The 27,428-nt window shown below is 54.4% G+C and overlaps 3 protein-coding genes across 14 annotated transcripts in view; 1 reads left to right on the forward strand and 2 right to left on the reverse strand.

The window, feature by feature from the left end:
• C13H9orf50 (chromosome 13 C9orf50 homolog) lies at positions 1–8,330 on the reverse strand. Its single transcript, XM_019033994.4, is given in 8 exon segments — positions 1–230; positions 883–922; positions 924–1,013; positions 1,197–1,359; positions 3,243–3,406; positions 7,275–7,391; positions 7,495–7,585; positions 7,823–8,330. Coding segments are annotated over 8 exon segments (1,281 nt in total). The 3' UTR covers positions 1–122.
• On the forward strand, positions 7,791–23,398 carry NTMT1 (N-terminal Xaa-Pro-Lys N-methyltransferase 1). Of its 10 annotated transcripts, XM_055351324.2 has the most exons (5): positions 13,933–14,089; positions 20,446–20,661; positions 21,850–22,017; positions 22,166–22,284; positions 23,006–23,398. In XM_055351324.2, the coding sequence occupies exons 2-5, from the start codon at positions 20,500–20,502 to the stop codon at positions 23,151–23,153; spliced, it is 597 nt and encodes a 198-aa protein (XP_055207299.1). In that variant the 5' UTR covers positions 13,933–14,089; positions 20,446–20,499; the 3' UTR covers positions 23,154–23,398. The 10 variants fall into 10 exon arrangements, with proteins under 10 accessions (XP_055207297.1, XP_018889540.1, XP_018889542.1 ...); XM_055351322.2 differs by lacking the exons at positions 13,933–14,089; positions 22,166–22,284 and adding an exon at positions 7,791–8,076 and having other exon boundaries at positions 21,850–22,102; XM_019033995.3 differs by lacking the exon at positions 22,166–22,284 and having other exon boundaries at positions 13,926–14,089; positions 21,850–22,102.
• Positions 22,399–27,428, reverse strand: part of ASB6 (ankyrin repeat and SOCS box containing 6) — a 7,605-nt gene continuing 2,575 nt past the window's right edge. For 2 of the 3 annotated variants that reach the window (XM_004048718.5, XM_055351319.2), the window contains 4 exons: positions 27,185–27,291; positions 26,985–27,093; positions 26,356–26,442; positions 22,399–26,240 (listed from right to left, as the gene is read on the reverse strand). In XM_004048718.5, the coding sequence (XP_004048766.1) occupies positions 25,573–26,240; positions 26,356–26,442; positions 26,985–27,093; positions 27,185–27,291 (971 nt within the window). In that variant the 3' untranslated portion in view covers positions 22,399–25,572. The remainder of the gene's footprint in view (positions 26,241–26,355; positions 26,443–26,984; positions 27,094–27,184; positions 27,292–27,428) is intronic. The other variant, XM_004048720.4, reaches the window with a different exon arrangement.

Raw genomic sequence — 27,428 nt, forward strand, 5'->3', positions numbered from 1 at the left:
TTGTGGTGTGAGACCTACTGGCAGGTCCCAGCCACCTGGGATGTGCCTTTATCTGTGGGGCAAGGAAGGACGCTCCTCATTGCCTGGCCCATGTGTGCCCCTGGCCTTGGGTTCGCGAGTGTTCACCTCTTATCTGGCTGCAGTGTTGCGGAGGCCAGGAGGAGATGGTACCCCTTAGGGCGGCCTTGCTTCAGGACCGACTGCAACACCCGGTTGGGCAGGAGGGACTCCTAGAGTGAGACAGAGGACCAGCTGGCTGCTACCAGGACCTCGGGGCAGGGGACTGGGCTCCCAGCGGGATTCTGTGCTGAAGCCCTGTTGGGCAGGTAGTGCTGTCAGCCCCATTTTAAAAGACGAGGAAACAAATGCAAGGTCAAGCACGGTGGCTCTCGCCTGTAATCCCAGCAGTTTGGGAGGCCGAGGCGGGCAGATCACCTGAGGTCAGGAGTTCAAGACCAGCCTGGCCAGCATAGTGAAACCCTGTCTCTACTGAAAATACAAAAATTAGCTGGGTGTGGTGGCGGGTGTCCCCATTGCAGAGGTTGCAGTGAGCCAAGATTGCACCACTGCACTCCAGCCTGGGTGACAGAGCAACACTCTGTCTCAAAAAAGCAAAGAGAGGAGAGGGGAGGGGAGGGGAGATGCAGAAAGGAACTGTGATCGGAACCCAGGCACCTGGCTTAGAGCCACCCCTTGACTGCTGCCCTTTGAGGGAGATGCAGGAACACAGGGCGTGGCCACTGCAAGCCCCCACGGTGACTTGGCTCTCAGGGAGGGTCCACTCCCAGCCCCAGCCACTCCACCAAACAGGGCTGCTCCCGGAGCCAGCTGCCAGCAGGGGCTCACTAGCTTCTGGGTCCGGGAGCAAGACCATTTGCCCACCTGCTCCAGGTTTCTGTGTGGGTCCAAGAAGGCTCAGAGGCCGCGAAGCGGCCTTCTTCCATGAACAGAAGGGCAGGCTGCTGTTCATGGAGGTGTCCTCAGAAAGGTAGCCCTGTGTCTTCTGGGTGGACCTGGGGGAGACAGGACCCCATGAGCTTCCTGGACTCTGAGTCCCCGGCCCACCCATGGCTGGCAGAGCCCTTGAGGACCCACACTGGCAACCCGCCTGCTGCTGGGTGGGGAGGTCTGTAGGCAAGGGGGGTGGGGAGCCCTGGCAATGTCCACGAGTCCCATCCCCTTCCCTGGAGCCTCACAGGCCAGCGCAGTCCCAACACGAGGAGCTGGCCAGGGTCTCCTCCTTGGCCCCAGGGTACAGGGCTTTGGGCAAACTCTCCAGCCGTTTTCCGACACTCCCAAACACCCGCTCGGACGCCACTGGCAGGGCGGCCTTCTGGTTCACAATGACGCTCTGTTGGACTGCAGGAGAGAGGGCAGGGTGAGATCTCTGCCCAGGAGGAGGGCACTGGTGCCCCCACCCTCTTTTCCTCCCTCTGGCAGGCAGGGCCGGTCAGAGCCCTGTCTCCATGGCAACCCCAGGCTCCCCAGCGCCTTCTGGCTGCCTCAAGAGAAGGCTTGGGTTTTAAAACCACTTTGCGTGACCATTTCTGTTATACCCAAGCTGTGCCCCTGTGCACCCCCACTCACGCTGCAGCCGGAAGCGTGCCCTCTTTCTCGCAGTGGGGAGACCGCTTACCCCATCATAGGAATCCCAGAAACCATGCTGAGAGCGTTGAGGGCTTCAGGGAGGGCTGTCTCAGGGATGGGGGCTCTTCCTGTCCAACAGCAGCCATGCGAGGCGGTCCAAGGACCCTGAGTTCCCCAGTGGCTGCCCCAGGATGGAAAGGGCTGGGAAGCAGCCCCCCACGTCTCCTGGGCACCCTGCTGCCCGGGAGACCATGATAGCTCCTTATGGCCAGTGGCTGACACGGAATCATCTCCTGTATGCACCAACTGCCATTCACATGAAATTGTTTCTCTTGGGCTTGTCCTGGCCTTGGATTCCCAAGAGGGGCCCGGGGTCACTCTGGCTTCTATATGTGGCTTTGCGTCACCCACACAAGCCCATCCTGCTTCTGGGGCCTTGGTTTCCCCACCAAACAAACAAAAGTTGGGCAAAAATCACAGCTTCTAACTCCAGCTTCCTGTGATGCTAAGGGGGCTGCGTCAGATCCCTCCCAAATCAGCAAAGGTCCTAGGTTTGCAGGGCATCGCCCACAGCTAGACCCTGAGGCAGACATTTCCTGAAACTGCACATAGTGGGTGCTCAATAAACAGCTAGAGGACATTGACTGTTGGGGACCCTGGGGGCTGCTGGATCCTGAGAAGAGGCTGGGCACACAGAAAAAGGTGGAGCTTAGTCAAGGTTATACCAGAATAAGAACAGGGACTTCTCGCCTGCTTCTCGAAACACACTTCAGAAAATTCACTGGGAATGGCCAGGCGCGGTGGCTCATGCCTGTAATCCCAGCACTTTGGGAGGCAGAGGCAGGTGGATCACCTGAGGTCAGGAGTTCGAGACCAGCCATGGTCAACATGGAGAAACCCCGTCTCTACTAAAAATACAAAATTAGCCAGGGGCGGTGGCGCATGCCTGTAATCCCAGGTACTCAGGAGGCTGAGGCAGGAGAATGGCATGAACCCAGGAGGTGGAGCTTGCAGCGAGCCGAGATCGCGCCACTGCACTCCAGCCTGGGCGACAGAGTGAGACTCCGTATCAGAAAAAAAAAAAAAGAAAAAGAAAACTCACTGGGAACTGCAAAACAGACACCATTACATCCAGGGTCTGGTGGCTCTTAGCTTCCTTGCTGGACCTGGCAGTGCCAACTGTCTCCAGGAGAGAGAAAGTTTCCGCTTCCCGGCTTTTCTGGGCACCTCCTCAGGCAGGCTTCGAGGTCTGCCTTCATGGATGTCAAAGGAAGATGCTTCCAATGGCATCTGGACCTCCTCCAGCCCCTGTAGGCTGTGGGGACTGGGGAGGGGAGCAAGTGTGGGCTCTGGAGGCTCCGGCTACGGGTTTCAAGGTGGGCAGATACAGCATATGGGAACCCCTTGGCAGCGAGCAGTCCAAGGTGCTGCCTGCGTTGGAACACCTCCACTGGACTCTGGACCCTCTACTTGGTCTTTGAAGGTCAACCTGACATCCTCCAAGGAGGCCAGTTCAGGCACATCCTCTGCAGGATCACTGATCTCTTGGCCTTTGCAAAGCCAGTCCCTCACTCTAGGGGCCCAGAGCTACAGCCTCTCTGCCCTCCTGGCTAGAACTTTTGGGAGTCTCGAGGCTCCCCATCCTGTCTGCTTACCTGAGCGTCTGCGCTCCCAGTAGCGGAGCATTGTGTCCTGCAGGGTCTCGTCAGCGAATCACACCCGGAAAGGGCAACGCTGCCTGCAGGGCCTAGAGCCTTCCCCCGAGGGGTTGTGGGTCAGCGCAGCCTTGAGCTTGGGGACCTGTGCACCATGGGGCCTGCTGAGAGAGGGGAGAGGGGCCTGTACTCGAAGCCCCCCGCCGTAGCCCAGCACACACGCACCAGCCCCAGACTCGCTGTGAGATCCTGGACAAGTGCCCTACACTGGTCTGTAAGAATGGATAACGCCAATCACAGCAGCCGGCCTTAACGGAGCACTTCCTACCTGCCAGGCAGGCTCAAGCACGCACATACACCAACCCACCAAATGCACACAGTCCCCATGAAACGCTGTTATCATTCTCATTTTATAGTTGAGGAAACAGAGGCACAGAGACTATTCCAAGGCGATGCAGCTGTCAGGCATGGAGCCAAGACCTGCATCCTGGTTCCAGAGCTGGCGCCCTCGCACGTAAAGCAATTTAGCAGAGAGAATAAGAATGCCAGCCCAGGAGTCATGCAGTCCTGGGTTTCAGTCCTGACCCTTTTGAGCCTCAGTTTTCTTATCTGTAAAATGGGAATCATTGTGCCCACTCTACAGGGTTGTGAAGAAAGGAAATGGGCCATACAAGCATCCAGCCCAGGGTCTGCAGGACCCAGAGGAAACATCACTAACAGGGAGCTGTTTTTTGTTTTTGTTTTTGTCTTGTTTTTGAGACAGATTCTCGCTCTGTGGCTCAGGCTGGAGTGCAGTGGCGTCATCTCGGCTCACTGCAAGCTCCGCCTCCCGGGTTCACGCCATTCTCCTGCCTCAGCCTCCCGAGTAGCTGGGACTACAGGCGTGTGCCACCACGCCCGGCTAATTTTTGTATTTTTAGTAGAAACGGGGTTTCACCTTATTGGCCAGGGTGGTCTCGAACGCCTGACCTCAAGTGATCCACCCTCCTTCGCCTTCCTAAGTGCTGGGATTACAGGCATGAGCCACCGCCCGCCCGCCTGCCTGAGCTGTTCTTATTGTAACTGTCTATCTCAATCACGCCCCATCCCAGCCACGTGGCCTTTGGCAGACTGTCTCCGAGTCTCCATTCTGCAGTTTTTTTTCCCCTTTAAATTATAGGCACAATAATACCATCCTCCTGGGTTTGGTGAGTATCAAATGATTTACATGAGGCACGTAGGACGTGGCCTGGCACAGGGTTTGGCCTTAATCAAGGGTATCTGTTATATGTATATTTCATAGATAACATTGTTCCATTTATTGTTATTAATTTTAGCCTCAACCGGGTGCGGTGGCTCATGCCTGTAATCCCAGCACTTTGGGAGGCAGGCAGATCAAAAGGTCAAGAGATCAAGACCATCCTGGCCAACATGGTGAAACCCCCGTCTCTACCAAAAACACAAAAAAATTAGCTGGGCACGGTGGCGTGCGCCTGTAGTTCCAGTTACTCGAGAGGTTGAGAATCACTTGAACCCAGGAGGTAGAGGTTGCAGTGAGCCGAGATCGTGCCACTGCACTCCAGCCTAGCGACAGAGTGAGACTTCGTCTCAAAAAAAAAGAAAAAAAATCAGCCTCAAGGGCAAGGCTGCGGGAAGGCCTGCTTGACCCACCTATAGCTCTGTTATTGAGGAAGGTCATGGCTGACCGTTAGTATGCACATATTTATATGTCTGCATCCGTTCATCTGACCACATCTGTATGTCTGTGTAGATGCAGAGGGAATGCTTTTCATCAGCCCCCAAAGAGCCAAGCAGTTGGGAGGTGTCAGGACAGTGCCTGGCTACATGCCTTGGGACCTAGTCATCTAACAGTTGTCTGCTCAGGAACCCCTGCTCTCTGCTGGCTGCTGGGCCAGGCAAAGGCATAACCCAGCTCTGCCCGCCTGCCTGAAATCTCAGCATCTTCACTCGAGGGCCACTGGAGCCTGTTCTGAGGCACCGCAGTGTCCCCTGCAGGGCCTACCAGGGAATCTCACACACAGTAAGGTGCTCAAGTATTTGCTCTTGAACGTGAAAGTCTGTAACCGTGTTTGTCTCTGCTTTGGCTCACATTTGAGAGAATGAATTCCATACTTTTATTTATTTGTATCTTGTGAGAAGTCATGTGTATATTTGGCCTGATTGGTTGAACATTCTGAGGTTGGTAAATGTGTTTCACTGTTTTGTTTTGTTTTTTTTGAGACAGGGTCTTGCTCTGTCACCCAGGCTGGAGTGCAGTGGCACAGTCTTGGCTCACTGCAGCCTCAACCTCCCAGGCTCAAGCAATCCTTCCACCTCAGCCTCCTGAGTAGCTGGAAACACAGGCATGCACCACCACGCCCAGCTAATTTTTGTAATCTTTGTAGAGACAGGGTTTCACCATGTTACCAAGGCTGGTCTCAAACTCCTGGGCTCAAGCGATCCTCCTGCCTCAGCCTCCCAAAGCACTGGGATTATAGGCATGAGCCGCCATGCTTGGCCATGTGTTCCATTTCTAGTTCCTGCTCTGATCCATCAGGGGTATCTACCTGGAGTACTGTGTGAGGAACGGTTCTGAGGCTCAGGGGGGAAATATGATCCATTAGTTTTGTCTGCTGTGGGTATGAGATGAGGAAGAATGATATGTTTGTGATGTATTTACTCTCCCTGGTCTTTAAACTCATGGGCAGTGCCGTTCACCCTTCACCCCTGCTTAAGCCTGGAGGAATTTTAACCTGGAGGAACTGTTTCTGCCTTCTTTTCCTCCTCTGTTAAAACTGTGGTGTCTAGGCCCAGGTAGGTTCCAATTCCTAGGCTCTTCTCTTACCTCCATCCCTTAGTTTTCTCCCAATATTCAACATATAGTAAAACCTAATAAAAGTTAGAGTAAGAAATGGACAAATGATGGTGGGATGGGTAAAATGATGGAAGACTGGGTGGGTGGGTTGATGGGTGGATGGACTGATGGGTGAGTTAATGAAAGGGTCTGAATAGAACTGAACTATGAATGTATGGGTAGATGGACAGATGCGTGGCTGGATGATTATGTAGATGGGTATGTAGGGTTGTGGATGGCTTTATGACTAGATTAGCGATGGACAGTGTCCTGGGTTTACAAGTGGATGGAAGGATTTGTAGATGGTTGGTCACTGATCAATGGATGGATGGATAGAAGTGTGGGAGTTTTATTTTTTATTTTTTTATTTTATTTTATTTCATTTTTATTTGAGATGGAGTCTCACTCTGTCACCCAGGCTGGAGTGCAATGGCACAATTTCGGCTCACTGCAAGCTCCGCCTCCCGGGTTCACACCATTCTCTCGCCTCAGCCTCCCGAGTAGCTGGGACTACAGGCGCCTGCCACCACGCCCGGCTAATTTTTTGTTGTTTTTTTTTTTTTTTGTATATTTTTAGTAGAGACGGGGTTTCACCGTGTTATCCAGGATGGTCTCAATCTCCTAACCTCGTGATCCGCCCGCCTCAGCCTCCCAAAGTGCTGGGATTACAGGTGTGAGCCACCATGCCCTGCCGAAGTGTGGGAGTTTTAGATGGATGACTGGCTAGCTGGTTGGCCAGGTAGATGAATGGATCCACAGGACACCTGATTCATGGGTGGGTGGGTGAGTGAATGTATGAATGGATGGAGTCATGGGTCCATGATAGATTAATGGGTGGACAGAAGGATGGATGGATAGATGGAGAGATTCATGAACGGGTTGTAGAAGACTTGGTTCATGGATGAGATGGATGCAAGGATGGATGGGTGAATGGGAAAATGAATATATGAATAGATTCATGGATGAATTGTGTGTTGGTAGAAGACCTCATTAATGGATGGGTTGATTCATTGATGAACTGGCGAATGAATCTTGAATGGGTTGGTAGAAGATCTGATTCACGGACAGACATATGTAAGGATGGATGAATGGGTAGATAGGTGGATAAATGAATACATTCATGGGCGAAAGAGTAAAGAAAGGAGGAAAGAAATGCCCCTTTCCTCCACTACCCTACCCTTATCCCGCCCATCACTCACTGGTTGGCCTTTCTGACAGTGGTGAATTGTGAGTGATCACCCTTCAGGGGCCCCAGAATAGGTGTCTGCTGGAGCGAAATCTTGGTAAGACTATCCTGGAGGTGCGATGACTGGCCCCTTAAAGACAAACAGGCCACATCTGGCATGAGTGGCCAGGCTGTCCCGCCCTGGAAACATCGATGGCAACCCCGTCCCCACCAAGAAGCGGACAGACGCTTACCACAGGTCTGGGAGGAATGAACAGTTGGGACACCGCAGAGACCCTGGGCAGTGCTCTAATACAACCCTTTGATGTTGCGGTGCTGGGGTTGCTGGAGCCAGGAGGAAACAGTTGTGAGCCTTGGCTGGGGGACGGTCCTTTCTAGTCATATGGCCTCGGGGTGATGGCAGACCATCCCTCAAGGACGGGTTGCGAGGGCTCTGAGATACTCAGCTAACATTAGATTCCTTCTAGCCTGGGTGGTGGGGGTGGTGGGTGCGGGGACACAAGGGACCACCCCCCACCGGAAATGACTCGGGCCCGCCCCCCGGGCCCCGCGGGGCCTCACTCAGTGGCTCCGGCTCCTCGGCTCACTTCTCCTGGAGCTGGTGCAGGAACTCACGGAACCTGCTGGGGAGGAGCTCTCCTAGGAAGGCGCCCAAGAAGTCGGGGTCCTCCCTGACCACGCGCCTCCGGGGGCGCTCGCGCTCTCCAGGCCCTGGCTGCCTGGGCACCGATTCCCGGGACGCGCCGGCCGACAGCTGGGGAGGCGGCAGCAGGGACCGCAGCAGCCCCCGCTTCCGCACGGCCCGCCGGGTCGCGGTGAGCAAGGCGGGCAGGCGCGGCGGGAGGCGTCCGACGCCCACCCCGGGCTCGGCGTCCCCTTCCGGCCACCACGCGGCGCCGCCCCCCGGGATCCTCGAGCCCCCGGAGCCCCGCGCGCCCAGAGCCGCTCGGAGCGCGGGCGGGGTCAGCTTGGGCAGCCGCGGGTCGCTGCTGCGTCGGAAGTCTCCGTCGCCAGGGAGCCCCTTGGGCGCCAGGTCCTGGGCCCCTGGGCGAAGTCGACGCCAGAACATGCTTGGCCCCGCACTCAGCTCACCGCACCCTCAGCGTGCGTGGGTGGGGGGCGCCGGCTGAGGAGGGGAGGGCATAGTCCAGCCCCAGGCCATAGTGCCCCGGGCGGGGCAGCGCGGTGCGGGGTGAAAGCCACCGGCCCGGCGGACAGCGAGTGGCTTCAGGCGAGAGCTCCCAGAGCCTCTGTTTCCTCACCTGAAAAATGGTGACAGCAAGAGTAGCCAACTTTGGGGGTTGCTGTGTCGTTTCAATGAGCAAGTACATGCCAGTCTTAGAACAGCAAGCTCGGTACAGTGCCAGGCACGCTGGCCAAGCTTACACATAGACTAGCTGCCATTCTTAGTATTTAAAAGTTATTATTATTTAGGATTTAGTCCCAGCTCCACCACTTATTAGCTTTGTAACCTTGGCCAAGCCAATTAACTTCCCTCTGCCTTCCCTGGGGGCTCTGGTCTGCAGAATGGGGATAATAGCAGCATCTGCCTCTCTGCAGCCGTGAAAGGGCATCACCGCTGGTAGAGAGCGCACTTAGCCTGCCTTGCAGTGTTCAAATCGTGGAAGCTGTTACCGTCATTAGCGCTCTACTGGGAATTAGGAAACCTGGAACCAGCTTGAGGGAAGAGAGACCTGACCAGCAGCCTCCCAGCCCTGGTGCTGCCTCAGAGACCCCTGGGTGGGGAGCCTGTTGAAAATACAGATGACTTACCCCCAGCCCCCATTCTGATTCAGTACGTCTCTGCTGGAGCCAAGACAGTTTGTTGTTGTTGTTGTTGTCGTTGTTGTTGTTGTTGTTGTTGTTAAAGAGATGGGGTCTTGCTAAGACGGGGTCCTGCTGTCGCCCAGGCTGGAGTGCAATGGCACCATCGTAGCTCACTGCAGCCTCAAATTCTTGGGCTCAAGTGATCCTCCTGCCTCAGCCTCCTGAGTAGCTGGGACTACAGGCACACACCACCACAGTTGGCTAATTTTTGTATATTTTGTAGAAATGGGGTAGAATTTTTTTGTATTTATGTTGCGCGGGCTGGTCTTGAACTCCTGGGCTCAAGTGATCCACTTGCCTTGGCCTCCCAAAGTGCTGGGATCACAGGTGTGAGTCCCCGCTTCTGGCCAAGACACAGACTTTTAACAAACTCCCCCTTTGGGAGGCAGAGCCCCAGTCTTACTCCCAGCTCTGACACTGAGGGGTTTCTAAGCCTGCTTCCTCCCAACCACACCCCACTCCCAGATTGTTGTCAGCTCTGAGCTGACTCCTGGGCAGTGTCACACTCACCCTGGTGGGCTTCTGGGTGGGGCCCTAGAAGGTCCTGTGAGTTTAGAACTCTCTACAGGCAGGCTGTAGAGCCCATCATCCCTGCCTGGTGCCTCTCCCAGCCCCTCCCGGCTGCCTCTGGGCCGCTTCAGGGTCATTGTGATCCGCCCCTCACCCCTGGGCATCTGAGTAGCAGTGGGCACTGAGGCCTGGGGACTAAGGGTGGGGCTACTGTGCCCTGGATGCCCTGGCCGCAGCCACCTGGGGCACTGGGACTCTGACCAGGGCAGCCAGGCCTGCCCTTTCCAGATCTGGGAGGCTCAGGCTGGGTGGCTCTGGAAGTAGAACTTCCACCCCAAGACCAGGCAGTCAGAATACAATGGACCTAGAAATGAACAGGCCCTCCTGGGCACAGTGGCTCACACCTGTAATCCCAGCACTTTGGGAGGCCGAGGCGGGCGGATCACCTGAGGTCAGGAGTTCAATACCAGCCTGGCCAACATGGTGAAACCTCGTCTCTACAAAAAATACCAAAATTTGCCATGCATGGTGTTGTGCACCTATAATCCCAGCTACTTGGGAGGCTGATACAGGAGAATCGCTTGACCCTGGGAGGCAGAGGTTGCAGTGAGCTGAGATCATGCCACTGCACTCCAGCTTGGGTGACAAAGCGAGACTCCATCTCAAAAATAATAATAATAATAATCCAAGGTCTGGGTGCTAGGTGTGCTTCTTGCTATTGAGATGTCGTTTCTTTCAGGCAGTCTCAGCTGACAAAGAAATGTGTGTGTATACTATTAAACACACACATATCTATAAATATTTCTATAGGTAACCATCTGTACTTATATTAAGCTAAACATGAGCTCATGCTGACATCTCCAACTCTAATCCGTTACGCGGATCACTTGAGACTCTGTCTCAAAAAAAAAAAAAAAGAGGCCAGGTTCCAGTGGCTCATACCTGTAATCCTAGCACTTTGGGAGACTGAGGCAGGTGGATTGCCTGAGCTCAGGAGTTGGCAACCAGCCTGGGCCACATGGTGAAACCCCGTCTCTACTAAAATACAAAAAAATTAGCCAGGCGTGACAGCGTGTGCCTGTAGTCCCAGCTACTTGGGGGGCTGAGGTAGGAGAATTGCTTGAACCCGGGAGGCGGAGGTTGCAGTGAGCCGAGATTGCGCCACTGCACTCCAGCCTGGGCAACAGAGTGAGACTCCATCTCCATAAAAAAAAAAAAGAAAGAAAGAGCTGGGCACGGTGGCTCACGCCTGTAATCCCAGCACTTTGAGAGGACAAGGCGGGTGGATCATGAGGTCAGGAAATCGAGACCATCCTGGCTAACATGGTGAAACCCTGTCTCTACTAAAAATACAAAAAATTAGCTGGTTGTGGTGGCGGGTGCCTGTAATCCCAGCTACGCGGGAGGCTGAGGCAGGAGAATGGCGTGAACCCAGGAGGCGGAGCTTGCAATGAGCGGAGATCGCGCCACTGCACTCCAGCCTGGGCGACAGAGCAAGATTCCATCTCAAAAAAAAAAAGAAAGAAAGAAGAAAGGAAGGAAGGAAGGAAGGAAGAAAAGAAATGAACAGACCCACTTTCAAGTCCATGGTCTGCTGTTTTGCTGTGTGATCCTGGAGAAGTGTCTTCTTTCTCAGGACTCCCTGGGCCTTATCTCTGAGTCTTGGCTGGGAGAGGGCCGAGAGGAAGCTCATAGTATTGTGAAGCTGGGGTGGGAGACAGAGGTCATTTACATGAGTATTTCACTGGCGTGGCATAGTTTCATAATTTGAAAATGAAGAAACGACTTTGTAATTCAAATAACAGAGTGACTCACTAGAGAACGCGTCGCCAAAGATATATTCTATTTTCTGTCAATGCTTCTCACCAGGGATGGAGGGACATACTTTCCTGGAGAGCTACAATATTGAGTGGGGGAGGGAGATATTTTTGTATTTATTTAAAGGGTATGTGTCTTTTTTTAATGGCTGCAAAACACCAGATTAACTAGACAGTTTCTTTTTTTTCTTTTCTTCTTCTTTTTTTTTTTTTTTTTGGAGACGGAGTCGCGATCTCAGCTCACTGCAAGCTCCGCATCCTGGGTTCACCCCATTCTCCTGCCTCAGCCTCCCGAGTAGCTGGGATTACAGGTGCCCACCACCACGCCCGGCTAATTTTTTTGTATTTTTAGTAGAGACGGGGTTTCACCGTGTTAGCCAGGATGGTCTCAATCTCCTGCCCTTGTGATCCACCCGCCTCGGCCTCCCAAAGTGCTGAGATTACAGGCGTGAGCCACTGCGCCTGGCCTAACTAGATGGTTTCTAAGGAGCCCTCCAGCCCTTGCACTCTGCAAATATTTATCAAGGAACTATTATGTGCTAGGCTTGGGAATTCAGAGATGCCAGAGGCTTTGAGGTCAGGGAGCCGGCCAGTCCTGGGAAGGCCTTGGAGCGTGGGTGTGGGGAAGGGGCTTGCTCTTCTGTTGACAGGAAATAAGATAGGGCTGGATTTTTAGGCATACTGAGAGCTTGGATCAGAGCTGCCCCCTGGCGGAGGATTCCGGACACCCCCACCGATTGAAATTGCCCAGGATCAATCCCTTTGCTTAAAGACACAGAAAATGAAGCTTGGGAGAGGGGCTCAGACCAGGGGTAGCAGTTGTGACCTAGAATAGTCTAGAGGGTATGCCAAATAATATGCACATACACACATCCTGCGGACTCAATGCAGAAGGGGCTTTTTAGCATCCCCTTTCTACCGTAGCTTTCAGCACATTTAGAGCAAACACACTTTAAGCACCTTCTGTGTGCGTCGCCCAGAGGAAGGAACACCAGGATAGTATTATTATTATTTTATTTATTTATTTTTGAGACAGAGTTTCGCTCTTGTCACCCAGGCTGGAAAGCAATGGCGCGATCTAGGCTCATTGCAGCCTCTGCCTCCTAGATTCAGGCTATTCTCCTGCCTCAGCCTCAGAGTAGCTGGGACTACAGGCATGCACCACCATCCCTGGCTAATTTTGTATTTTTAGTAGTGACGGGGTTTTGCCATGTTGGCCAGGCTGGTCTCAAATTCCTGACCTCAGGTGATCCGCCTGCCTTGGCCTCCCAAAATGCTGGGATTAGAGTCGTGCACCACCGCGCCCTGCCAACACAAGGATATTATTAATAGTATAGGAAAAATGAACTTAAGATGGATATTGTCATTATAACAGCTTCCATTTCCTGGGAACCCACTGCAGGTGCTGAGCTGAAGGTCTGACGTGCAATGTCCCACAAGTTTAACCCTCTCAGAGCATCAGAAGTTGAGTAATTATTACGTTGCTCAACTTCTTCTTCTGACAGGAGACTGAAGCTCGGAGATGTTAACAGGCTCTACCCACCTGCAAGCTCCCTTTTCCATCACCGCTGCCTCGGAGATAGCTCCAGAATTTCTTTGCACGGGAGGAGCCTAGGGAAGGGCCACGCTTTTGGAACGGAAACGTCATGGGCTTGTTTTGTTCATTTCAGTGGGAATCCCATGGCACTGCCGAGAGTATTTCTTTTTATTTTATTTTGGGGGGTCGGTATTATTTTAAGATGCTAATGGAGATGGGTGGATTTGAGGACCAATGGCTTTTTTTTCCCTTTTTACTCAAAGCCCGCACAACACACTCGTTTTTAGAAGTCCAGCCTGCAGCCTCCAGACGAACTGTTGTACGTGCTGGGGACGGGGAGAGGGCGACGCTGCGGCTCTTTTCCGTTCGGGAGGTCCTTCTAGATTCCCAAAAGTCAATTTAGTCAAGTTTTGAGCTGTAACCTGTGTTGGGCGCGGTGGCTCACGCATGTAATCCCAGCAGTCTGGAAGGCCGAGGTGGAAGCCTCGCTTGAGGCCAGGAGTTCAAGATCAGCCTGAGCAACAGGGTGAGACCCCGTCTCTAATTTTTTTTTTTTAAAGAAGTCAAATTAGGCCAGGTGCGGTGGCTCACGCCTATAATCCCAACACTTCGGAAGGCGGAGGCGGGCGGATCACTTGAAGTCAGGAGTTCGAGACCAGCCTGGCCAACATGGTGAAAACCCGTCTCTACTAAAAATACAAAAATTAGCTGGATGTGGTAGCTCACGCCTGTAGTCCCAGGTACTCTGGAGGCTGACGCAGGAGAATCGCTGGAACCTGGGAGGCGGAGGTTGCGGTGAGGCGAGATCGCGCCACTGCACTCCAGCCTGCTTGACAGAGCAAGATTCTGTCTCAAAAAAAAAAAAAAAAATTAAATTATTTTTCAAAAGAAGTCAAGTTCAATCCGGAGCCCGCGCGGGGGAGGGGCGAGCTGAGCGAGGGGGTGGGGCCAGTCATGGCCCCGCCCGTAAACGTCCGGAAGTGACATTAGCGGACAAAGGCAGCGCGCGGCGCGAGCTGTCGCGTCTGGTCGTGGTCTGGCGGAGCTGCGGTTGGCTTGTGGAGTCGCCGCCGCCGCCGCCGCCCTCCCTTCCTCTTCCCCATCTTCTTCTCTCGGTCCCGGGAGCCCCCGCCCGGAGTGAGTAGCGCGAGGCGGTGCGAAGGGTAGGCAGCCGCCGGGAGAGGGGAGGCCGCGACCCCTAACTGTTTCGGCGCCCTGAGGTCCCGGGTCCCCGGCTCGTCACGTTACCCGGCGCGTGCGCGCGGGCCGGCACAGGCCCCACGTGCGCGTCCCCAAGAGGTCTACGGGCCGGACCTGGGCAGGGACTACGGAGCAGTCCATGGGTCGGGGTACAGGAGGAAAGTCAAGGCACTCAAAGCCCAGGCAGGGCACTCCCCCACCCCCGTCCCGAGACCGCAGCAAATCCCTTTCTCTGAGCCTGTTTCCCTTCCGAGAAACAGGGATATGGAGAGCGCCCACTTGGAGGATGGATGGGAGGAATCGGTAAAATCGGTAAAATGCCCAGTTCAGAGCCTGGCACAGTTAAGTGCCCGCTGCACAGAAGTTGCTATCGTATTTAACCTTGGGTCCCACCCGAGCGCCAGCCCGACACAGGTGCAGCTCAAAAAAGACAGCCCGAGAGCCCTTGCGGCCAAGGTCAGCCTGTCTGCAGGGAGGCTGCCATATCGAAAAGCCCAGACTTTGCTGCGCACCAACTGTGTGATCTCTCTCTCTGGACTTTGGTTTCTCCTCTGTACTATAAGTGATTGCCACAACTGGTGTCAGAGGCCCTGACAGCGGGGAGGGACAGTGTAACCGGTGGTTGTGGTGTGTAGAATGATTGCCCAGTGAGATGGGATGAGCCTCTGGGAGGAACCAGGGCTGGTATAAGGAGCCTGGATTCCCTCCTTAATTCTGTTCTCGGCTTCCTGTTTGTATGTTTAAAGACACGTCACTTCCTTTAGTGTGCTGGTTTTTCTCTATGTAAACTGAGGACTGTGCGGGGGTTGGAAGTACGCATGGAGCGTTTTGGTGGAGGCCGGAAGCCCTAGGATCACAAGGATAGCATCTAAAAAATCTCGGTGGGGGTTCTGTGCTTATAGGCAGAGGAAGCTCACTCCCCACTCTGGCTGATTTGCAGAGCTGTTTGAGTCTGCTGGCTTGGCCGCCCAGCATACCAGTAACAGTCCCCTAGGTGTGTCCAGTACAGCTTCTGTGGCATTCTAAGGCAGTTTTCCCATTTGATCCTCATAGTGGGCAGAGTTGACAAGAATCTCATTTGACAGAGATTTCTAAGCTCAAGAGAGAATATGTGCCTGGCACTGTGCAAAGCACTTTAAGCTTTTCATATGCACTTTTAATCACAGCCTTTCTGTAAAGTCGGTATTACTGTTCCATTTTATAGGTGAACTGAGGAATGGTGAGGTTTAATGTCTTGTCTGTGCTTACACAGCAGGTGTGCAGAGCCAAGATTCAGATCTGGTTCATCTGGTTCCATCAGAGCCTTTGTTAGTTTTTAAATGTATCCCCTGTTTTGTCTTCTTCCCTCCCTTTCTCACTTCCTTCTTTTTCTTAGAGCACTCTGCCGTTTGCATGTGGCCTGCTGCTGTCCACAAAGATCCAGGGAGGATGGACTCTGTCCACTAGGCTGCTAGAGGGTGGAGGTAGCTTTTAGGCAGGCTTTTCCGTAGAAACTTACGTGAGGAGGATGAGATGACTGCAAAAGTCTGCCGGTGACAGGTTCAGCACTATTTTCTTCCATGGATCGTGGGAGAAGAGATGCAGTACCTGGGTCTGAACACCTTGGCGGGGAGGAGGAGGCAGCAGCCAGGTGACCGTGAAGGATGTAGGATCACATTTACTGGCTGAGCAGGCATTTACCAGGCATGAGGGGTTTGTCTTCCTCTCTGAGCTAGCCTAGAGTGCACACAAAGCCCGTGTGCTCCTGGCCCCCTCCCAGGCCCTGCAGCCACATACGGCATCTGTGCTCTGGAGCAGAGTGTAGCAGGACCTCCTGCTGTTGGCCTACCGACCTTGCTGTTCCCTCGGACTCTTAGGGACCTCCTCCTGCCCCACTCCAATCTGGACACCATGAGGCAGAATGTAGCCAGGACCCCAGGAATCCCGTTTATTAATGAATCAGCTGTTAGGGCAGATGTCAAAGTCAGGCTTGCTATTTCCCGGCCAGGATGTGCCTCCCCTGGCTTATTCCCAGAATTTGCCTGTAAGTGGAATTCTTGTAAATTAGATTATTCAGGGGACCCTGACATTTAAAGGAATCATGTTACAAGGCTTTTGGTAAAGCACAGAATTATATTGTCGGTAGCAGCCTTCAGGCCTTCAGTATTTACCAGTTCTGAATGGTTGGACTTTTGTCTGTAGGATTTTCTTAGAGTGGAAAATGGCTATAGCTGCACAAAGCCCATTCTTGCATTATTTGGCAACCAATTAGTCATTGCCCACCTGGTATCAGGCACTGGGCTAATGGTGTATAAGGTAATGTCTCTACCCCCAGGAAGCTGCATGCTGGGAGAGGAGATGGATGGAGTCCAGCCTGGTATGTGTTTGCCCCCAGATTTATTCTGTTCATTTGATCAGAGGTGAACTTTCTGTTGAATATTTGTGTTTCATGGGATGCAAGAGAAGCATGGTGATAAATCTCAAATGTTGCCACTGCTCTCAGGAGCTCCCCGGCCAGGCAAGAGAGAGAACTGAATACAAAACCTTCAGTTTGCCAAGTTGAGCGGTGAGAGGGAGACAGGCTTGCTCTCTCCATGGTCCAGTCTGAATGGGAGTTGTGCCAGCATGGTGTGGAAGAGTAGTAGTTCGTTTTTTAACCTTTGTCTTTAATTTTCCCAGCCACCAAGTGTTTTTTGTTTTTTGAGACAGGGTCTCGCTCTGTTTTCCAGGCTGGACTCAAACTCCTGGGCTCAAGCAGTCTTCCCACCTCAGCCTCCCAAAGTGCTCAGGTTATAGGTTATAGGTTATAGAGTAGTTTTGAATGCCGTCCTCTCTGAGTGACTGATGGAGGGCTGTGACATGGTTGCTCCGGTACCTGCTGGCAGAGGGGCAGGCAGCCCACCTAACCTGGTCCTTACGCCATCAGACCATAGCAGCCACCAAACCCAGCTACATGGTGACATTCAGATTGCTGGCCCTTTTTCCTGTCAGCCACCGTGGCACATCTAGCAGTCTTGAGGATTGGCAGGTCTGGTGGGAAGAAGAATTCATTCTTCTTCTTCTTCTCTTTTTGACACAATGTCTCACTCTGTTGCCCAGGCTGGAATGCAGAGGCAGGATCATGGCTCACTGCAGCCTTGACCAGGCTCAAGTGATCCTCCCACCTCAGTCTCCCTAGTAGCTACTAGAATGTGTGTATTTTTGATAGAGATGGGGTTTCTGAGCCGTGGGCTTCTTTCTCCTTCCGGCAGTGTTGTTCCCAGTGCTGGGACACCAGTGTGGGAGCTTTGTGGTCAGCTTGCGGGGAGGGTGTTATGTGCAATATTTAGAACTAAGGTCCTCCCCAGCCTGTTACCCAAAGGGCTCCCTGATTGCTGAAGTGATTGCTGCCTTTCTTCATTGTGGCCTAAACCCTTGTGCGTGAACAATAAAGTGAGGGGTCAGTCTGCGAGCAGATTCAAGAATCTGAAGAGGGAAGCCAGGTGCAGTGGCGTGCGCCTGTAATCTCAGCTACTTGGGAGGCTGAGCAGGGAGGATGGCTTGAGCCCAGGAGTTTGAGGCCAGCCTGGGCCACATAGTAAGACCCCATCACAAAAAAACAAGAATCTGAAGAGAGGTTTAAGCAGGCTTCTCTCTAGGCACAGCCAAAGGATTCTGCTAAGGGTGAAAAGACCCAATCACGGATCTAAGAAGAACCCCGTTGCATCTGTTAGAAGTATTCTTGAGCTGGCTGGCCGGGGTGGGCCTGCTCCTTCTGGAAAGTTCCTTCTTTTTCAGGACAGGTTCAGAATATAGTAGTGCAGAATATAGTTCTGGGGCCAGTAACAAATTTGACCAATGAAAAATCTTGGCTGGGTGCAGTGGTTTCTGCCTGTAATCCCAACACCTTGGGAGGCCGAGGCAGGTGGATTGCTTGCAGCCAGGTGTTTGAGACCAGCCTGGGCAACGTGGCAAAACTCCATCTCTACAGAAAATACAAAAGTTAGCCAGGTGTGGTGGTATGTGCCTGCAGTCCCAGCTACCCTGGAGGCTGAGATGAGAGGATCACCTGAGCTGTATGTACTCTAGTCTGGCGACAGTGAGACCCTTTCTAAAAAAAAAAGAAGAAAAAATTCTCCAGCTTGTCTTGTGTTTAGTTTCCCTTTTCTTTCCTCATAGTTGCTTCCCAAAGGCCTCGTGCTCCTTCTCAGGGCGTTTTCCCGTTTCCCTCTGACCACTTCTCTTGAAGCTCCTAGAGTGTTCCTGGGTCTTAAGCTTTGAGTTGTGTTTGAGGGCTGTACCCGAGTTCCATATGTGGACTCTTCTGTGTTGACCCCGTAGCTCCAGGGGTCAGGCAGACGGTCTTGGACCTACGATTTGTCAACTTTGGCGACAGGCGTTTGCTAGAAGCCCCCTGCTCTCCTCGTGTGGAGGCAGCACGTGCGAGGCAGTGAGCTGCAGCTCCCAGTCAGCTGCGCGTTTTCCACCGAGGGTATTTTCCCTTTACCATGGGTTTATCAGGATGTAGCAGCTGCTGCTGCTGGGATTCCTACCACCCACTGTTGCTGTGTGTCCTCAGCACGGCCACTGCCATTCTCACTCTGCCTCCTTTAGGTTAGGCCTTGGCAGTGTGGGAAACACATCAGCCGAGAGTTGGTGCCCAGCATGCACTCGAGGCCGCCCTCATCCAGGCCCCGTCTGCCTTTCCGAGCTCACCTTCCACAGTCTTCCCCCGCTCCACTCTCCGCCCTCTGATGGCCCATGCTGTCCCACGGCTGCTCCCTCTGTCTGTGCCCCACCCCCTCCAGCACTCCCTGTGCTTGGCTGCCCAGCTCGGGCTGCCTCCTCCAGGCGGCTGCCCCTATCTGCTGTTGGGAGGGGATTCCTCTGCCCTTTGAGTGTCCTCGGCACTTTGTGGGTCCCTGAGAATCCTTATCTTTCTGCTGTGTATTTTCTTTCCCTTTGTTCTTTGTCCTCCTGGACTAGAGCTCTCTGAGGTCTTGGCAAGCCTCACAGCAACTAGAACAGCCCCTAAGCGTTGTGTGCCTTGGTGACAGCACTGTGCCTTGGGAAGCTTATGGCAGGCTGGCCGCCCATGGAGCATGGAGCCGCCCAACTGTCATCGCTGTCCTGAAGGGCGAGGTGGGCCTGGGCTCTGCTGCCAGGACCCAGCTGAGGCTTTCTAGTTCTCTCTCCTTCTACCGTGGCAACCGTCTCCTCATCCCCCTGCCGTCTCCACCGCCGCCAGCAGTCTTCAGAAGCACCGGTCTTCCCGGGCCACTCTCTGTTGGGCCTCAGGGTGGTTGACTCATTGCTCTGTAGCATGCAGTCGAAACTGCTAGAGTTGATTGTGAGACCAGGAACTGGCAGCCGCGCGGGCTGTCTGTCCTTCCCTCCAGGAGCAGTGCCGTTGCCCTCCACTACTGTGCTTATTCTTGCCCATCCATCGGTTTCAGCTTACGCGTCCCCTCCTCAGGGATGCCTTCCCTGGTCCCCACACCTGAGTCCACTTCCTCCCTCCGTGCTCTGCTGGCACTGGCGTTTCTCCTCTGCAGCCCTCCCTGCAGGTGTGGTTGTGTCTGTAGAACTGTTTTCTGCCTGGCTGTCTGCCTGGTTCACAGCCCAGTGCCTGGCACAGAGTCCCCACTCCTCATTAACGGAGGACTGGACCCCACCGTGAGTTGTTGCTGTGCTCTGAGCCAGAGGAAGGGAGGCGTGGAAGCTTCCCTGGCCCTCCAGGGTCTGCTGGTGCTCTCGGCTTTGCGGTCGTTTCTCTTTATTGATCAGGGTTTTCTGTGCCCTGAAGCCACTGAGTCAGGTGTCATATAGAGCATGTCAAGAACTTGAAGCCAGGCCAGGCACATGGGCTCACACCCGTAATCCCAGCACTTTGGGAGGGCAAGGTGGGAGAATCTCTTGAGGTCAGGACTTCAAGACCAAACTTTGTAACATAGTGAGACCCCATCTCTACAAAAAATAATTAGCCAGGCATGGTGGCACACAACTGTAGTCCTAGCTGCTCCGGAGGGTGAGGTGGGAGGGTCTCTTGAGCTCTGGAGTTGGAGGCTGCATTGAGCTATGATCACACCACTGCACTCCAGAAAAAATGAAAATGTAAAAGAACTTGAAGCCAGGACTTGGGGCGGGTGCTCTGAGTGCAAAAGACAGAAGATGCTGTTATCCAAGGGGTAGAAGCAGATTTGGGGACCCTGGACTTCTCTCTGCACTCAGCAGGATGTGTGACTCATGAAACCTGGTGTGAGACTGGCCCTCTGCCCTGGGGGCCTTTCTGCCAGGTCCCTGGCCCGCTAACTCACACCCCCTTCCTTACCCAGGAGAGTCGCAGTTGCTGATCGTGGTGCTTGAGTAGAGCCGTGGTTGGTGACAGCATGACGAGCGAGGTGATAGAAGACGAGAAGCAATTCTATTCCAAGGCCAAGACCTACTGGAAACAAATCCCACCCACGGTGGACGGCATGCTTGGGGGGTATGGCCACATCTCCAGCATCGACATCAACAGCTCCCGGAAGTTTCTGCAGAGGTTTTTGAGGGTAGGCAGGTCTGGCGTGCTCTCCAGGAGAGGCTGTGGCTCTGGTGGCACTGCCGAGTCCATGTGGGGTGCCACCTTTTACACATGTAACACTGCAGGGTCGTTGGCTATCTCTTGGTACCTACCCCAAAGCCTTGAGGAGCTGGGCTGGGTGGGCACAGTGGGGTAACTTCTAGATTGTGGACTTAGCCTCAAGGTTACCAGACAGGAGCTGGCTGTTAGGCAGAATTGAGGTGCCTGAATTGGGCAAACTTCTCTTCAACTGTTGGGTTTTGCCAGGGACAAAACCCTTGCTCTCCTGCCATGTCCATGGGTGTTTGGACTGAGGGTGTTGGCTATTCTGGACGAAGACTCCTAGTTACGTGCCATGGTTTCCACCCTCTGCTCCACTCCCAGCCTTTTCTGTACCAGGCTGGGACCCCCAGCCCTGGAGCCCCCCACCTTCTTGTCTCATGGCTGGCATTGGAGGCCGCTGTTGGCCACCTGCTCCATCCAGCGCCTCCCCTCCCTCCATGTTCCCTCTCTGCACCCTTGTTCACCCGTTGCCCCGCTTCCATTCTCCCCGTTCCTCTCTGCCGTTGTTTACCTGGAGACTCGGGAGAGATTAGTGCACCTGTTCAAGTTATCACCTTTAAGTGGAAATTAGCTTTCATTTAGAAATGTGTGGCCCAGGGCAGGGGCAGTGGCTCACTCCTGTCATCCCAGTCCCTTGGGATGCCAAGGTGAGAGGATTGCTTGAGCCCAGGAGTTTGAGACCAGCCTGGGTAACAGACCGAGGCCCTGTCTCTACAAAAAATACAAAAAAAAAAAAAAAATGAGTTGGACATGGTGGCGCATGCCTGTAGTCCCAGCTACTTGGGAGGCTGAGGTGGGAAGATGGAGGATGGCTTGAGCACAGGAGTTCGAGGCTACAGTGAGCCATGATCCCACTGCATTCCAACCTGAACAGAATGCAGAATGCAACCTGAACTTTCAAAGATAAAGGAATGTGTGGCCCAGCAGTGTGTCCTCCCATGCTCATCCCCTCGACTCCATACAAGCTGGCAGCCAGCACAGACCTCCCTACCAGTGCTCAGCTTGTGCGGAGCCCTGGAATCCTGACTTGAGTCTAAGTCCTAGGGCTCGTGAGGAAGGGCCCCACATGCAGTGACAGGGTCCCTCTGATAGGTTATATGCCTCTGCTTTTCAGGAAGGCCCGAACAAGACAGGAACGTCCTGTGCCCTGGACTGTGGAGCTGGCATTGGGAGGATCACCAAGCGGCTGCTCCTGCCGCTGTTCAGAGAGGTGGATATGGTGGACATAACGGAGGACTTCCTGGTTCAAGCCAAGACCTACCTGGGGGAGGAGGGCAAGAGGGTGAGGAACTACTTCTGTTGTGGGCTCCAGGACTTCACCCCGGAGCCGGACTCTTACGACGTGATCTGGATCCAGTGGGTGATAGGTGAGGGTCCCACCGCCCTTCCCTGCCCACCTGTATGTCTCCTGCCACTTGCGTTCCCCATAGGTGTCAGGACCAGGGCTTTGCACTCCTGCAGCAAGTGGGCCAGTGAGGATTCCCCAATCCGCCCAGGCCCACCCCCACCCCGTACTTCCCAGGACCGAGGGACAGGCTCGGCCTAAAAGGTAGATTTCTTCCTTCTAGGTTTTGTTTCAGTTGAATACCTGCTACCATCCATTTGGGTGCAGTTTTTTGTTGAAAAAATTTTAATGGCCAGTAACTTACTGCATTCAAAGTGAGGAGTTTTGTAAGGGTTTTATTTTTAATAAGATGAATAGTTTAGGCTTTGTGTCTAGCCCTGCACCCTCTTAGCCTAACAGCACACCTCAAGTGCTGTGCCCTGGGCTGCTGACCTGGCGGCAGGCCGCTAGCAGCAGTCGGCCACCTCCTGAGGCGGGCAGCACAGGCCTGCTGTGGACACTCTAGGTCTGGCCTTGTATTTTGTGGTCTGAGAAGCCTTTGTAGGGACTTCTAGTGTAGGGAAGGCAGTCTCTCCGGGAGCTCCTGCAATGCCAAACTCTTAGCCCAGGTTCACTCCTCCGATCCAAGCCTGGCAGGGGTGGGGCATCATGGTGTATAGGTATCAGGCAGGACTTGTAAGCCACCCCATCAAGTCAAATTCTGGCTTAATGTGTCTTTAGGTAGATGACCTCTGAGCCACAGTTTCCTATTCTATGAATTGGGGTTTAGTGAATCTCTCGGGACTGCTGAGAGCCAGTGAGGCCATGTGTGCACACAAAATGCTGGGCACAAATGAGGGGCTCAGCGGGGCTGAGAAATACATCCCATCCAGTGCCGACATCCGCTTGCATCGTGCCCTGGTAACCTTGCCTCTGCCCTCCCCAGGCCACCTCACCGATCAGCACCTGGCCGAGTTCCTGCGGCGCTGCAAGGGCAGCCTCCGCCCCAACGGCATCATCGTCATCAAAGACAACATGGCCCAGGAGGGCGTGATTCTGGACGACGTGGACAGCAGCGTGTGCCGGGACCTTGACGTGGTCCGCAGGATCATCTGCAGCGCAGGCCTCAGCCTCCTGGCCGAGGAGAGGCAGGAGAATCTCCCCGATGAGATCTACCATGTCTATAGCTTTGCCCTGAGATGAGCCGGGGCTGGCAGGAGAAACTGAGGAACCACAGTCCTGGTGGGGGGAGCTGGCAGCTGGGCAAGATCCAGGCGCCATGCTGGCGGTTCGTGAGTGTCGAGGCACCACTAAATATAGCTGTCTGCCGTCCACTCATTATACGGGCTCTTCTTCAAAAGGCAAGGTGGGACCCGGTGGGGCGGGTGCTGCTGAACCAGCCGTGAGGCAGGAGCCCAGACCCTGCTCTCCTGCGAGATGGGATTGGGTGGAAGGGGCTCCAGGTGCTCCCCATGTGGGAATAGGTGGCCACATCAGTAGCCGATTCCCTGGGCCTCCAGCCCGGCCTTCCAGCCATGGGCCTGGCTGCCTGAAGAGGAAGGAAACCACCCCCAACTTGGTTGCTGGGGACTTGAAGACTTCAGTGTGATCTTTACCTAGGGGAGGGACAGAGCTGGGCTGGTGGAGCCCATGGGTGCTGCCTGATGGTGCTGTGTGGGGGGTGCTCACGTGCCAAGTCCTGCTTGGCAGTGGAGACCTGGGGCCCTTAAAGTGTTACAACAGCCTGCAGCAAGGGAAGTTCCCCGTAGCCTCAGTCTTCTCTGGGCTTGAGGCTGCTCCTTGGCAGGCATTTAAAGTAAAAATTAAAATGGGGCTGGGCGCGGTGGCTCATGCCTGTAATCCCAGCACTTTGGGAGGCCGAGGCGGGCAGATCACGAGGTCAGGAGATTGAGACCATCCTGGCTAACAGGTGAAACCCCATCTCTACTTAAAATACAAAAAAAAAAAAAATTAGCCAGGCGTGATGGCGGGCGCCTGTAGTCCCAGCTACTCGGGAGGCTGAGGCAGGAGAATGGGGTGAGCCCGGGAGGCAGAGCTTGCAGTGAGCTGAGATTGTGCCACTGCACTCCAGCCTAGGTGACAGAGCGAGACTCTGTCTCAAAAGTAAAATAAAATGGGGGCCGGGCACAGTGGCTCATGTCTGTAATCCCAGCACTTTGAAAGGCCGAGGCAGGCGAATCACCTGAGGTCAGGAGTTTGAGACCAGCCTGACCAACATGGTGAAACCCCGTCTCTACTAAAAATACAAAAATCAGCCAGGCATGGTGGTGGGCACCTATAATGCCAGCTACTCAGGAGGCTGAGGCAGGAGAACTGCTTGAACCTGGGAGGCAGAGGTCGCAGTGAGCCAAGATTGCACCATTGCACTCCAGCCTGGGTGACAGAGTGTCTCGAAAAAAAAATAATAAAATGGGACCTCCACACTGTGGAGGCCCTTGCCAGTCTAGAGTGGTGCTTCTTTGCAGGGACTTGGAAACAACCCCCCAAACACAGCATCCCCTCACACCTGCCACCCACTTCCTTACCGGCTGCTGTGGGAGCCTCTATCCTGAACTATGGAGGGGCGGGGTGGAAATTTTATACAAGGACCTTGTTAAGGCCAAGAAAGTCAGTTTAATCTTATAATATAAATATATCATTTAGTCACCTCAGCTTATCCCCAGAGGTGTTTACACAATTCCCAATGACCAATGCAGCTTGGAAGGGACTGAGGCTCGCAAGTGGGTGGCACAGTCGGCTCTTCAGTGGCTCCAAAGTGAGCCCCTCACAACAGGAGACACTTCAGAGAGGTCTGTCCCCAGCCACGCACTCATGATTGCTTTTTAGCAGAAGTCATGGTCGCTGAGGCCCTGGGTTTGGCAAAAGCACAGCTGCCAGCAGAGCACAGTTCTGGTAGGTGGGGCCACGGCTGACCTGGCCCCAGAGCTACAGGAACAGGCAGAGGCCAGCTTGGCTTGCAACACCATGAAACAAGCCTGTGGGGCCCTTAGTGTCTTCTCCCGCAGAGCCCACCAGAAACACTTGTGTGAGTAACAGAACCTGGAAGGAAAAGGGGCAGGGGTGGGGCCTTGGTGGCACCGCACAGGACGTGCCCCAGGCTTCCTCTCCAGCTGCACTGCCACGTGCGGCCAACAAGCGCCCCGCAGCCCTGGGGATGCTGAGGCTTGGTCCTTCCCAGCTTCTGCAAATGCCCTGGCACTGCCCTCCAATTCAGAGGGTATAAACATCAATCTAAGCCCTGTTCCTCTTTCCAACGTGGGGGGGACTTGGAGTGCCACTGGAGAGAAGGGGGCAGTCTCTCTGGAAGAACCAGAGCTGCACCCTTCACCACTGGAGTGATCACAGCTTCAGGCTCTACCTGGCTGGCTTTTCTCATGAAGGATCCCGTCTCATCTCCCAGATCAAAAAGACCCTCTTCTAGGGCTATCCCAGAATCTACCGACAGGCTGACCTGAGCTGCCCACGCCCCCCGTTCCTGTGGCCTGAGACCCATCAGATGTCATCTTCCACGGAGCCACTGTGCTCGCTAAGGAGGTACCACTTCAGCCTGTCGGGCAGAGGCAGGGCTTTGACCTTCACATCCACAGGCCACGGCTGAAGGTAGAGCCGGATGGCCACACGGCACAGGTGCTTGAGGGGCGGGGGATAGCTCTCCAGCTGCCTCAAGGAGAAGTGGAGGGCCTGGATCTTTTCCGCCAGGCTGCCCACAGGGTGGATATCGAAGTTTTCGGGCAGCTGGAGTTTCTGAGAGTTGGTCACCATGAGATCCAGGACAGTCTCGGCTTTGCGCAGGAGGTCCGCGTGGCTCTCGTCTTCCGTGCAGCCTGGGTGGGAACAGAGCCTCTCAAAGATGATGTGAAAGCCAGACCAGCAGGACGCGCCGTGCAGGGAGCAGTTGTAGGCGGCTCCGGACTCCAGGAGGAAGCGCAGGAGAGGGAAGTGCAGTTTAAAGCTCTTGAGGCAGATGTGGGTGAGGGACTCGTGGGCTGGGCACTCGCTGGGGTCGGCCCCGTGTGCCAGCAGCAGCCGTGTGACTTGGAAGCAGAAGCGGTTGATCATCTGGGCCTCCTCTTTGTCCCCTCCCACGGTCTCACCAAGCAGGAAGATGATGCAGGTGAACACTGTGTCCCCATCTTTGGTGGTGGCCTTGACGTCTGCCCCTAGAAGAGCCATAGAACAAGAGATGCTGGGAGAAGGCCTTCAACCCTGGCAAAGCAACAGCACACATCGAAGGGGCGGGTGAGAAGACGAGGCCTAGGAGCGCGCCAGCCTCACCTCCTTCCAGTAAGAGACGGATGTTCTCAGTATTGTGGATCTGCACCCCGTCGCTGCTGGCCAGAGCATGGAGCAGAGCAGTTTTTCCTAGGGAGGGAGGGAGAGCAAGGAGGAGCAGGAGGCCAGGAAGCCCAGGTCAGGGCAACCCAGAGGAGGTGGCAGAAATCCAGACACTCAGAGGATCAGAAGATGAACTTTCAGAGACAACGCTCAGCTCAGGTGAGGGCTGAGGGTGACGGGCTTCTGGCCATTCCCTTTCCACCCAGAGAACTGGGAGCGGAAAGGCCAGGAAAAGTAGGATTTTTCTGGACCCCAAGATGCTACCTGAGATGTCGGCTGGGCCTCTCCCAATGGGAAGCCATTGTTTCTTGGAAACTAAGTGCACACATGCCCTATTTCTTCCTATAGAAGGCCCTTGAGGGCCAGCACAGGGACAATGACTGCACTGCCTCTCTGAAGCCTCTGAGCTCAGCAAGTCAGCAGAATCCCTGTGTGCCCAGCCATGCTGTGCCACCAGCCAGGGCCAGCATCCAGCCTGCCCACCTAGCTGTTGTCCTGGGGCACCCTGGGTGTCCCCCACAAGGTGCCTGGGGGCCCAGCTGTCCTGCTTTCCTGCAGGAGGCACCCACCATGCTTGTCAGCGGCATTGACGTCAGCTCCAAGGTCCAGGAGGCGCTGCAGGCAGGGCAGGCGCTCAGGCTCCTCGCTGGCCAGGTCCAAGGGGCTACTCTCGTGGATCTGAGCCAAGCAAGCACAGCCAGGTTGGCTTGGGAAGCTGCTCAGGCCCCTGCCCAACACCGCTTCAAAGCAAGCTGGACCTGGCACTTACCCGGTCCCTCCGATTAACATCGGCCCCGTGATGCACCAGCAGCTCCACCATGTCCGGCTGGTTCCGCAGGACGGCGATGTGCAAGGCCGTGTAGTAGGTGACTGGGTCTGAAGGTGCAGACACAGCTCATGTGGGTCCTACCTATCCGCATTCTTATGGGGCCCCCGGACCCAGAGCCCAGCCCCAAACTCCCACCTAAAGTGTCCAGAAGCACAGGCCCAGCCTCCTGTCACCATCAAGGGTT

This window comes from Gorilla gorilla, chromosome 13 (genome assembly GCF_029281585.2).
Source record: "Gorilla gorilla gorilla isolate KB3781 chromosome 13, NHGRI_mGorGor1-v2.1_pri, whole genome shotgun sequence".
Taxonomy (NCBI): domain Eukaryota; kingdom Metazoa; phylum Chordata; class Mammalia; order Primates; family Hominidae; genus Gorilla; species Gorilla gorilla.

What these genes read in the sequence shown, in the direction of transcription:
- NTMT1 (XM_055351322.2), top strand. Translation starts at nt 20,500, where the DNA reads ATGACGAGCGAGGTGATAGAAGACGAGAAGCAATTCTATTCCAAGGCC. An exon ending in TTCTGCAGAGGTTTTTGAGG is followed by an intron (nt 20,662 to 21,849) that starts GTAGGCAGGTCT and finishes TCTGCTTTTCAG; the next exon opens with GAAGGCCCGAACAAGACAGG. An exon ending in CTGGATCCAGTGGGTGATAG is followed by an intron (nt 22,103 to 23,005) that starts GTGAGGGTCCCA and finishes TGCCCTCCCCAG; the next exon opens with GCCACCTCACCGATCAGCAC.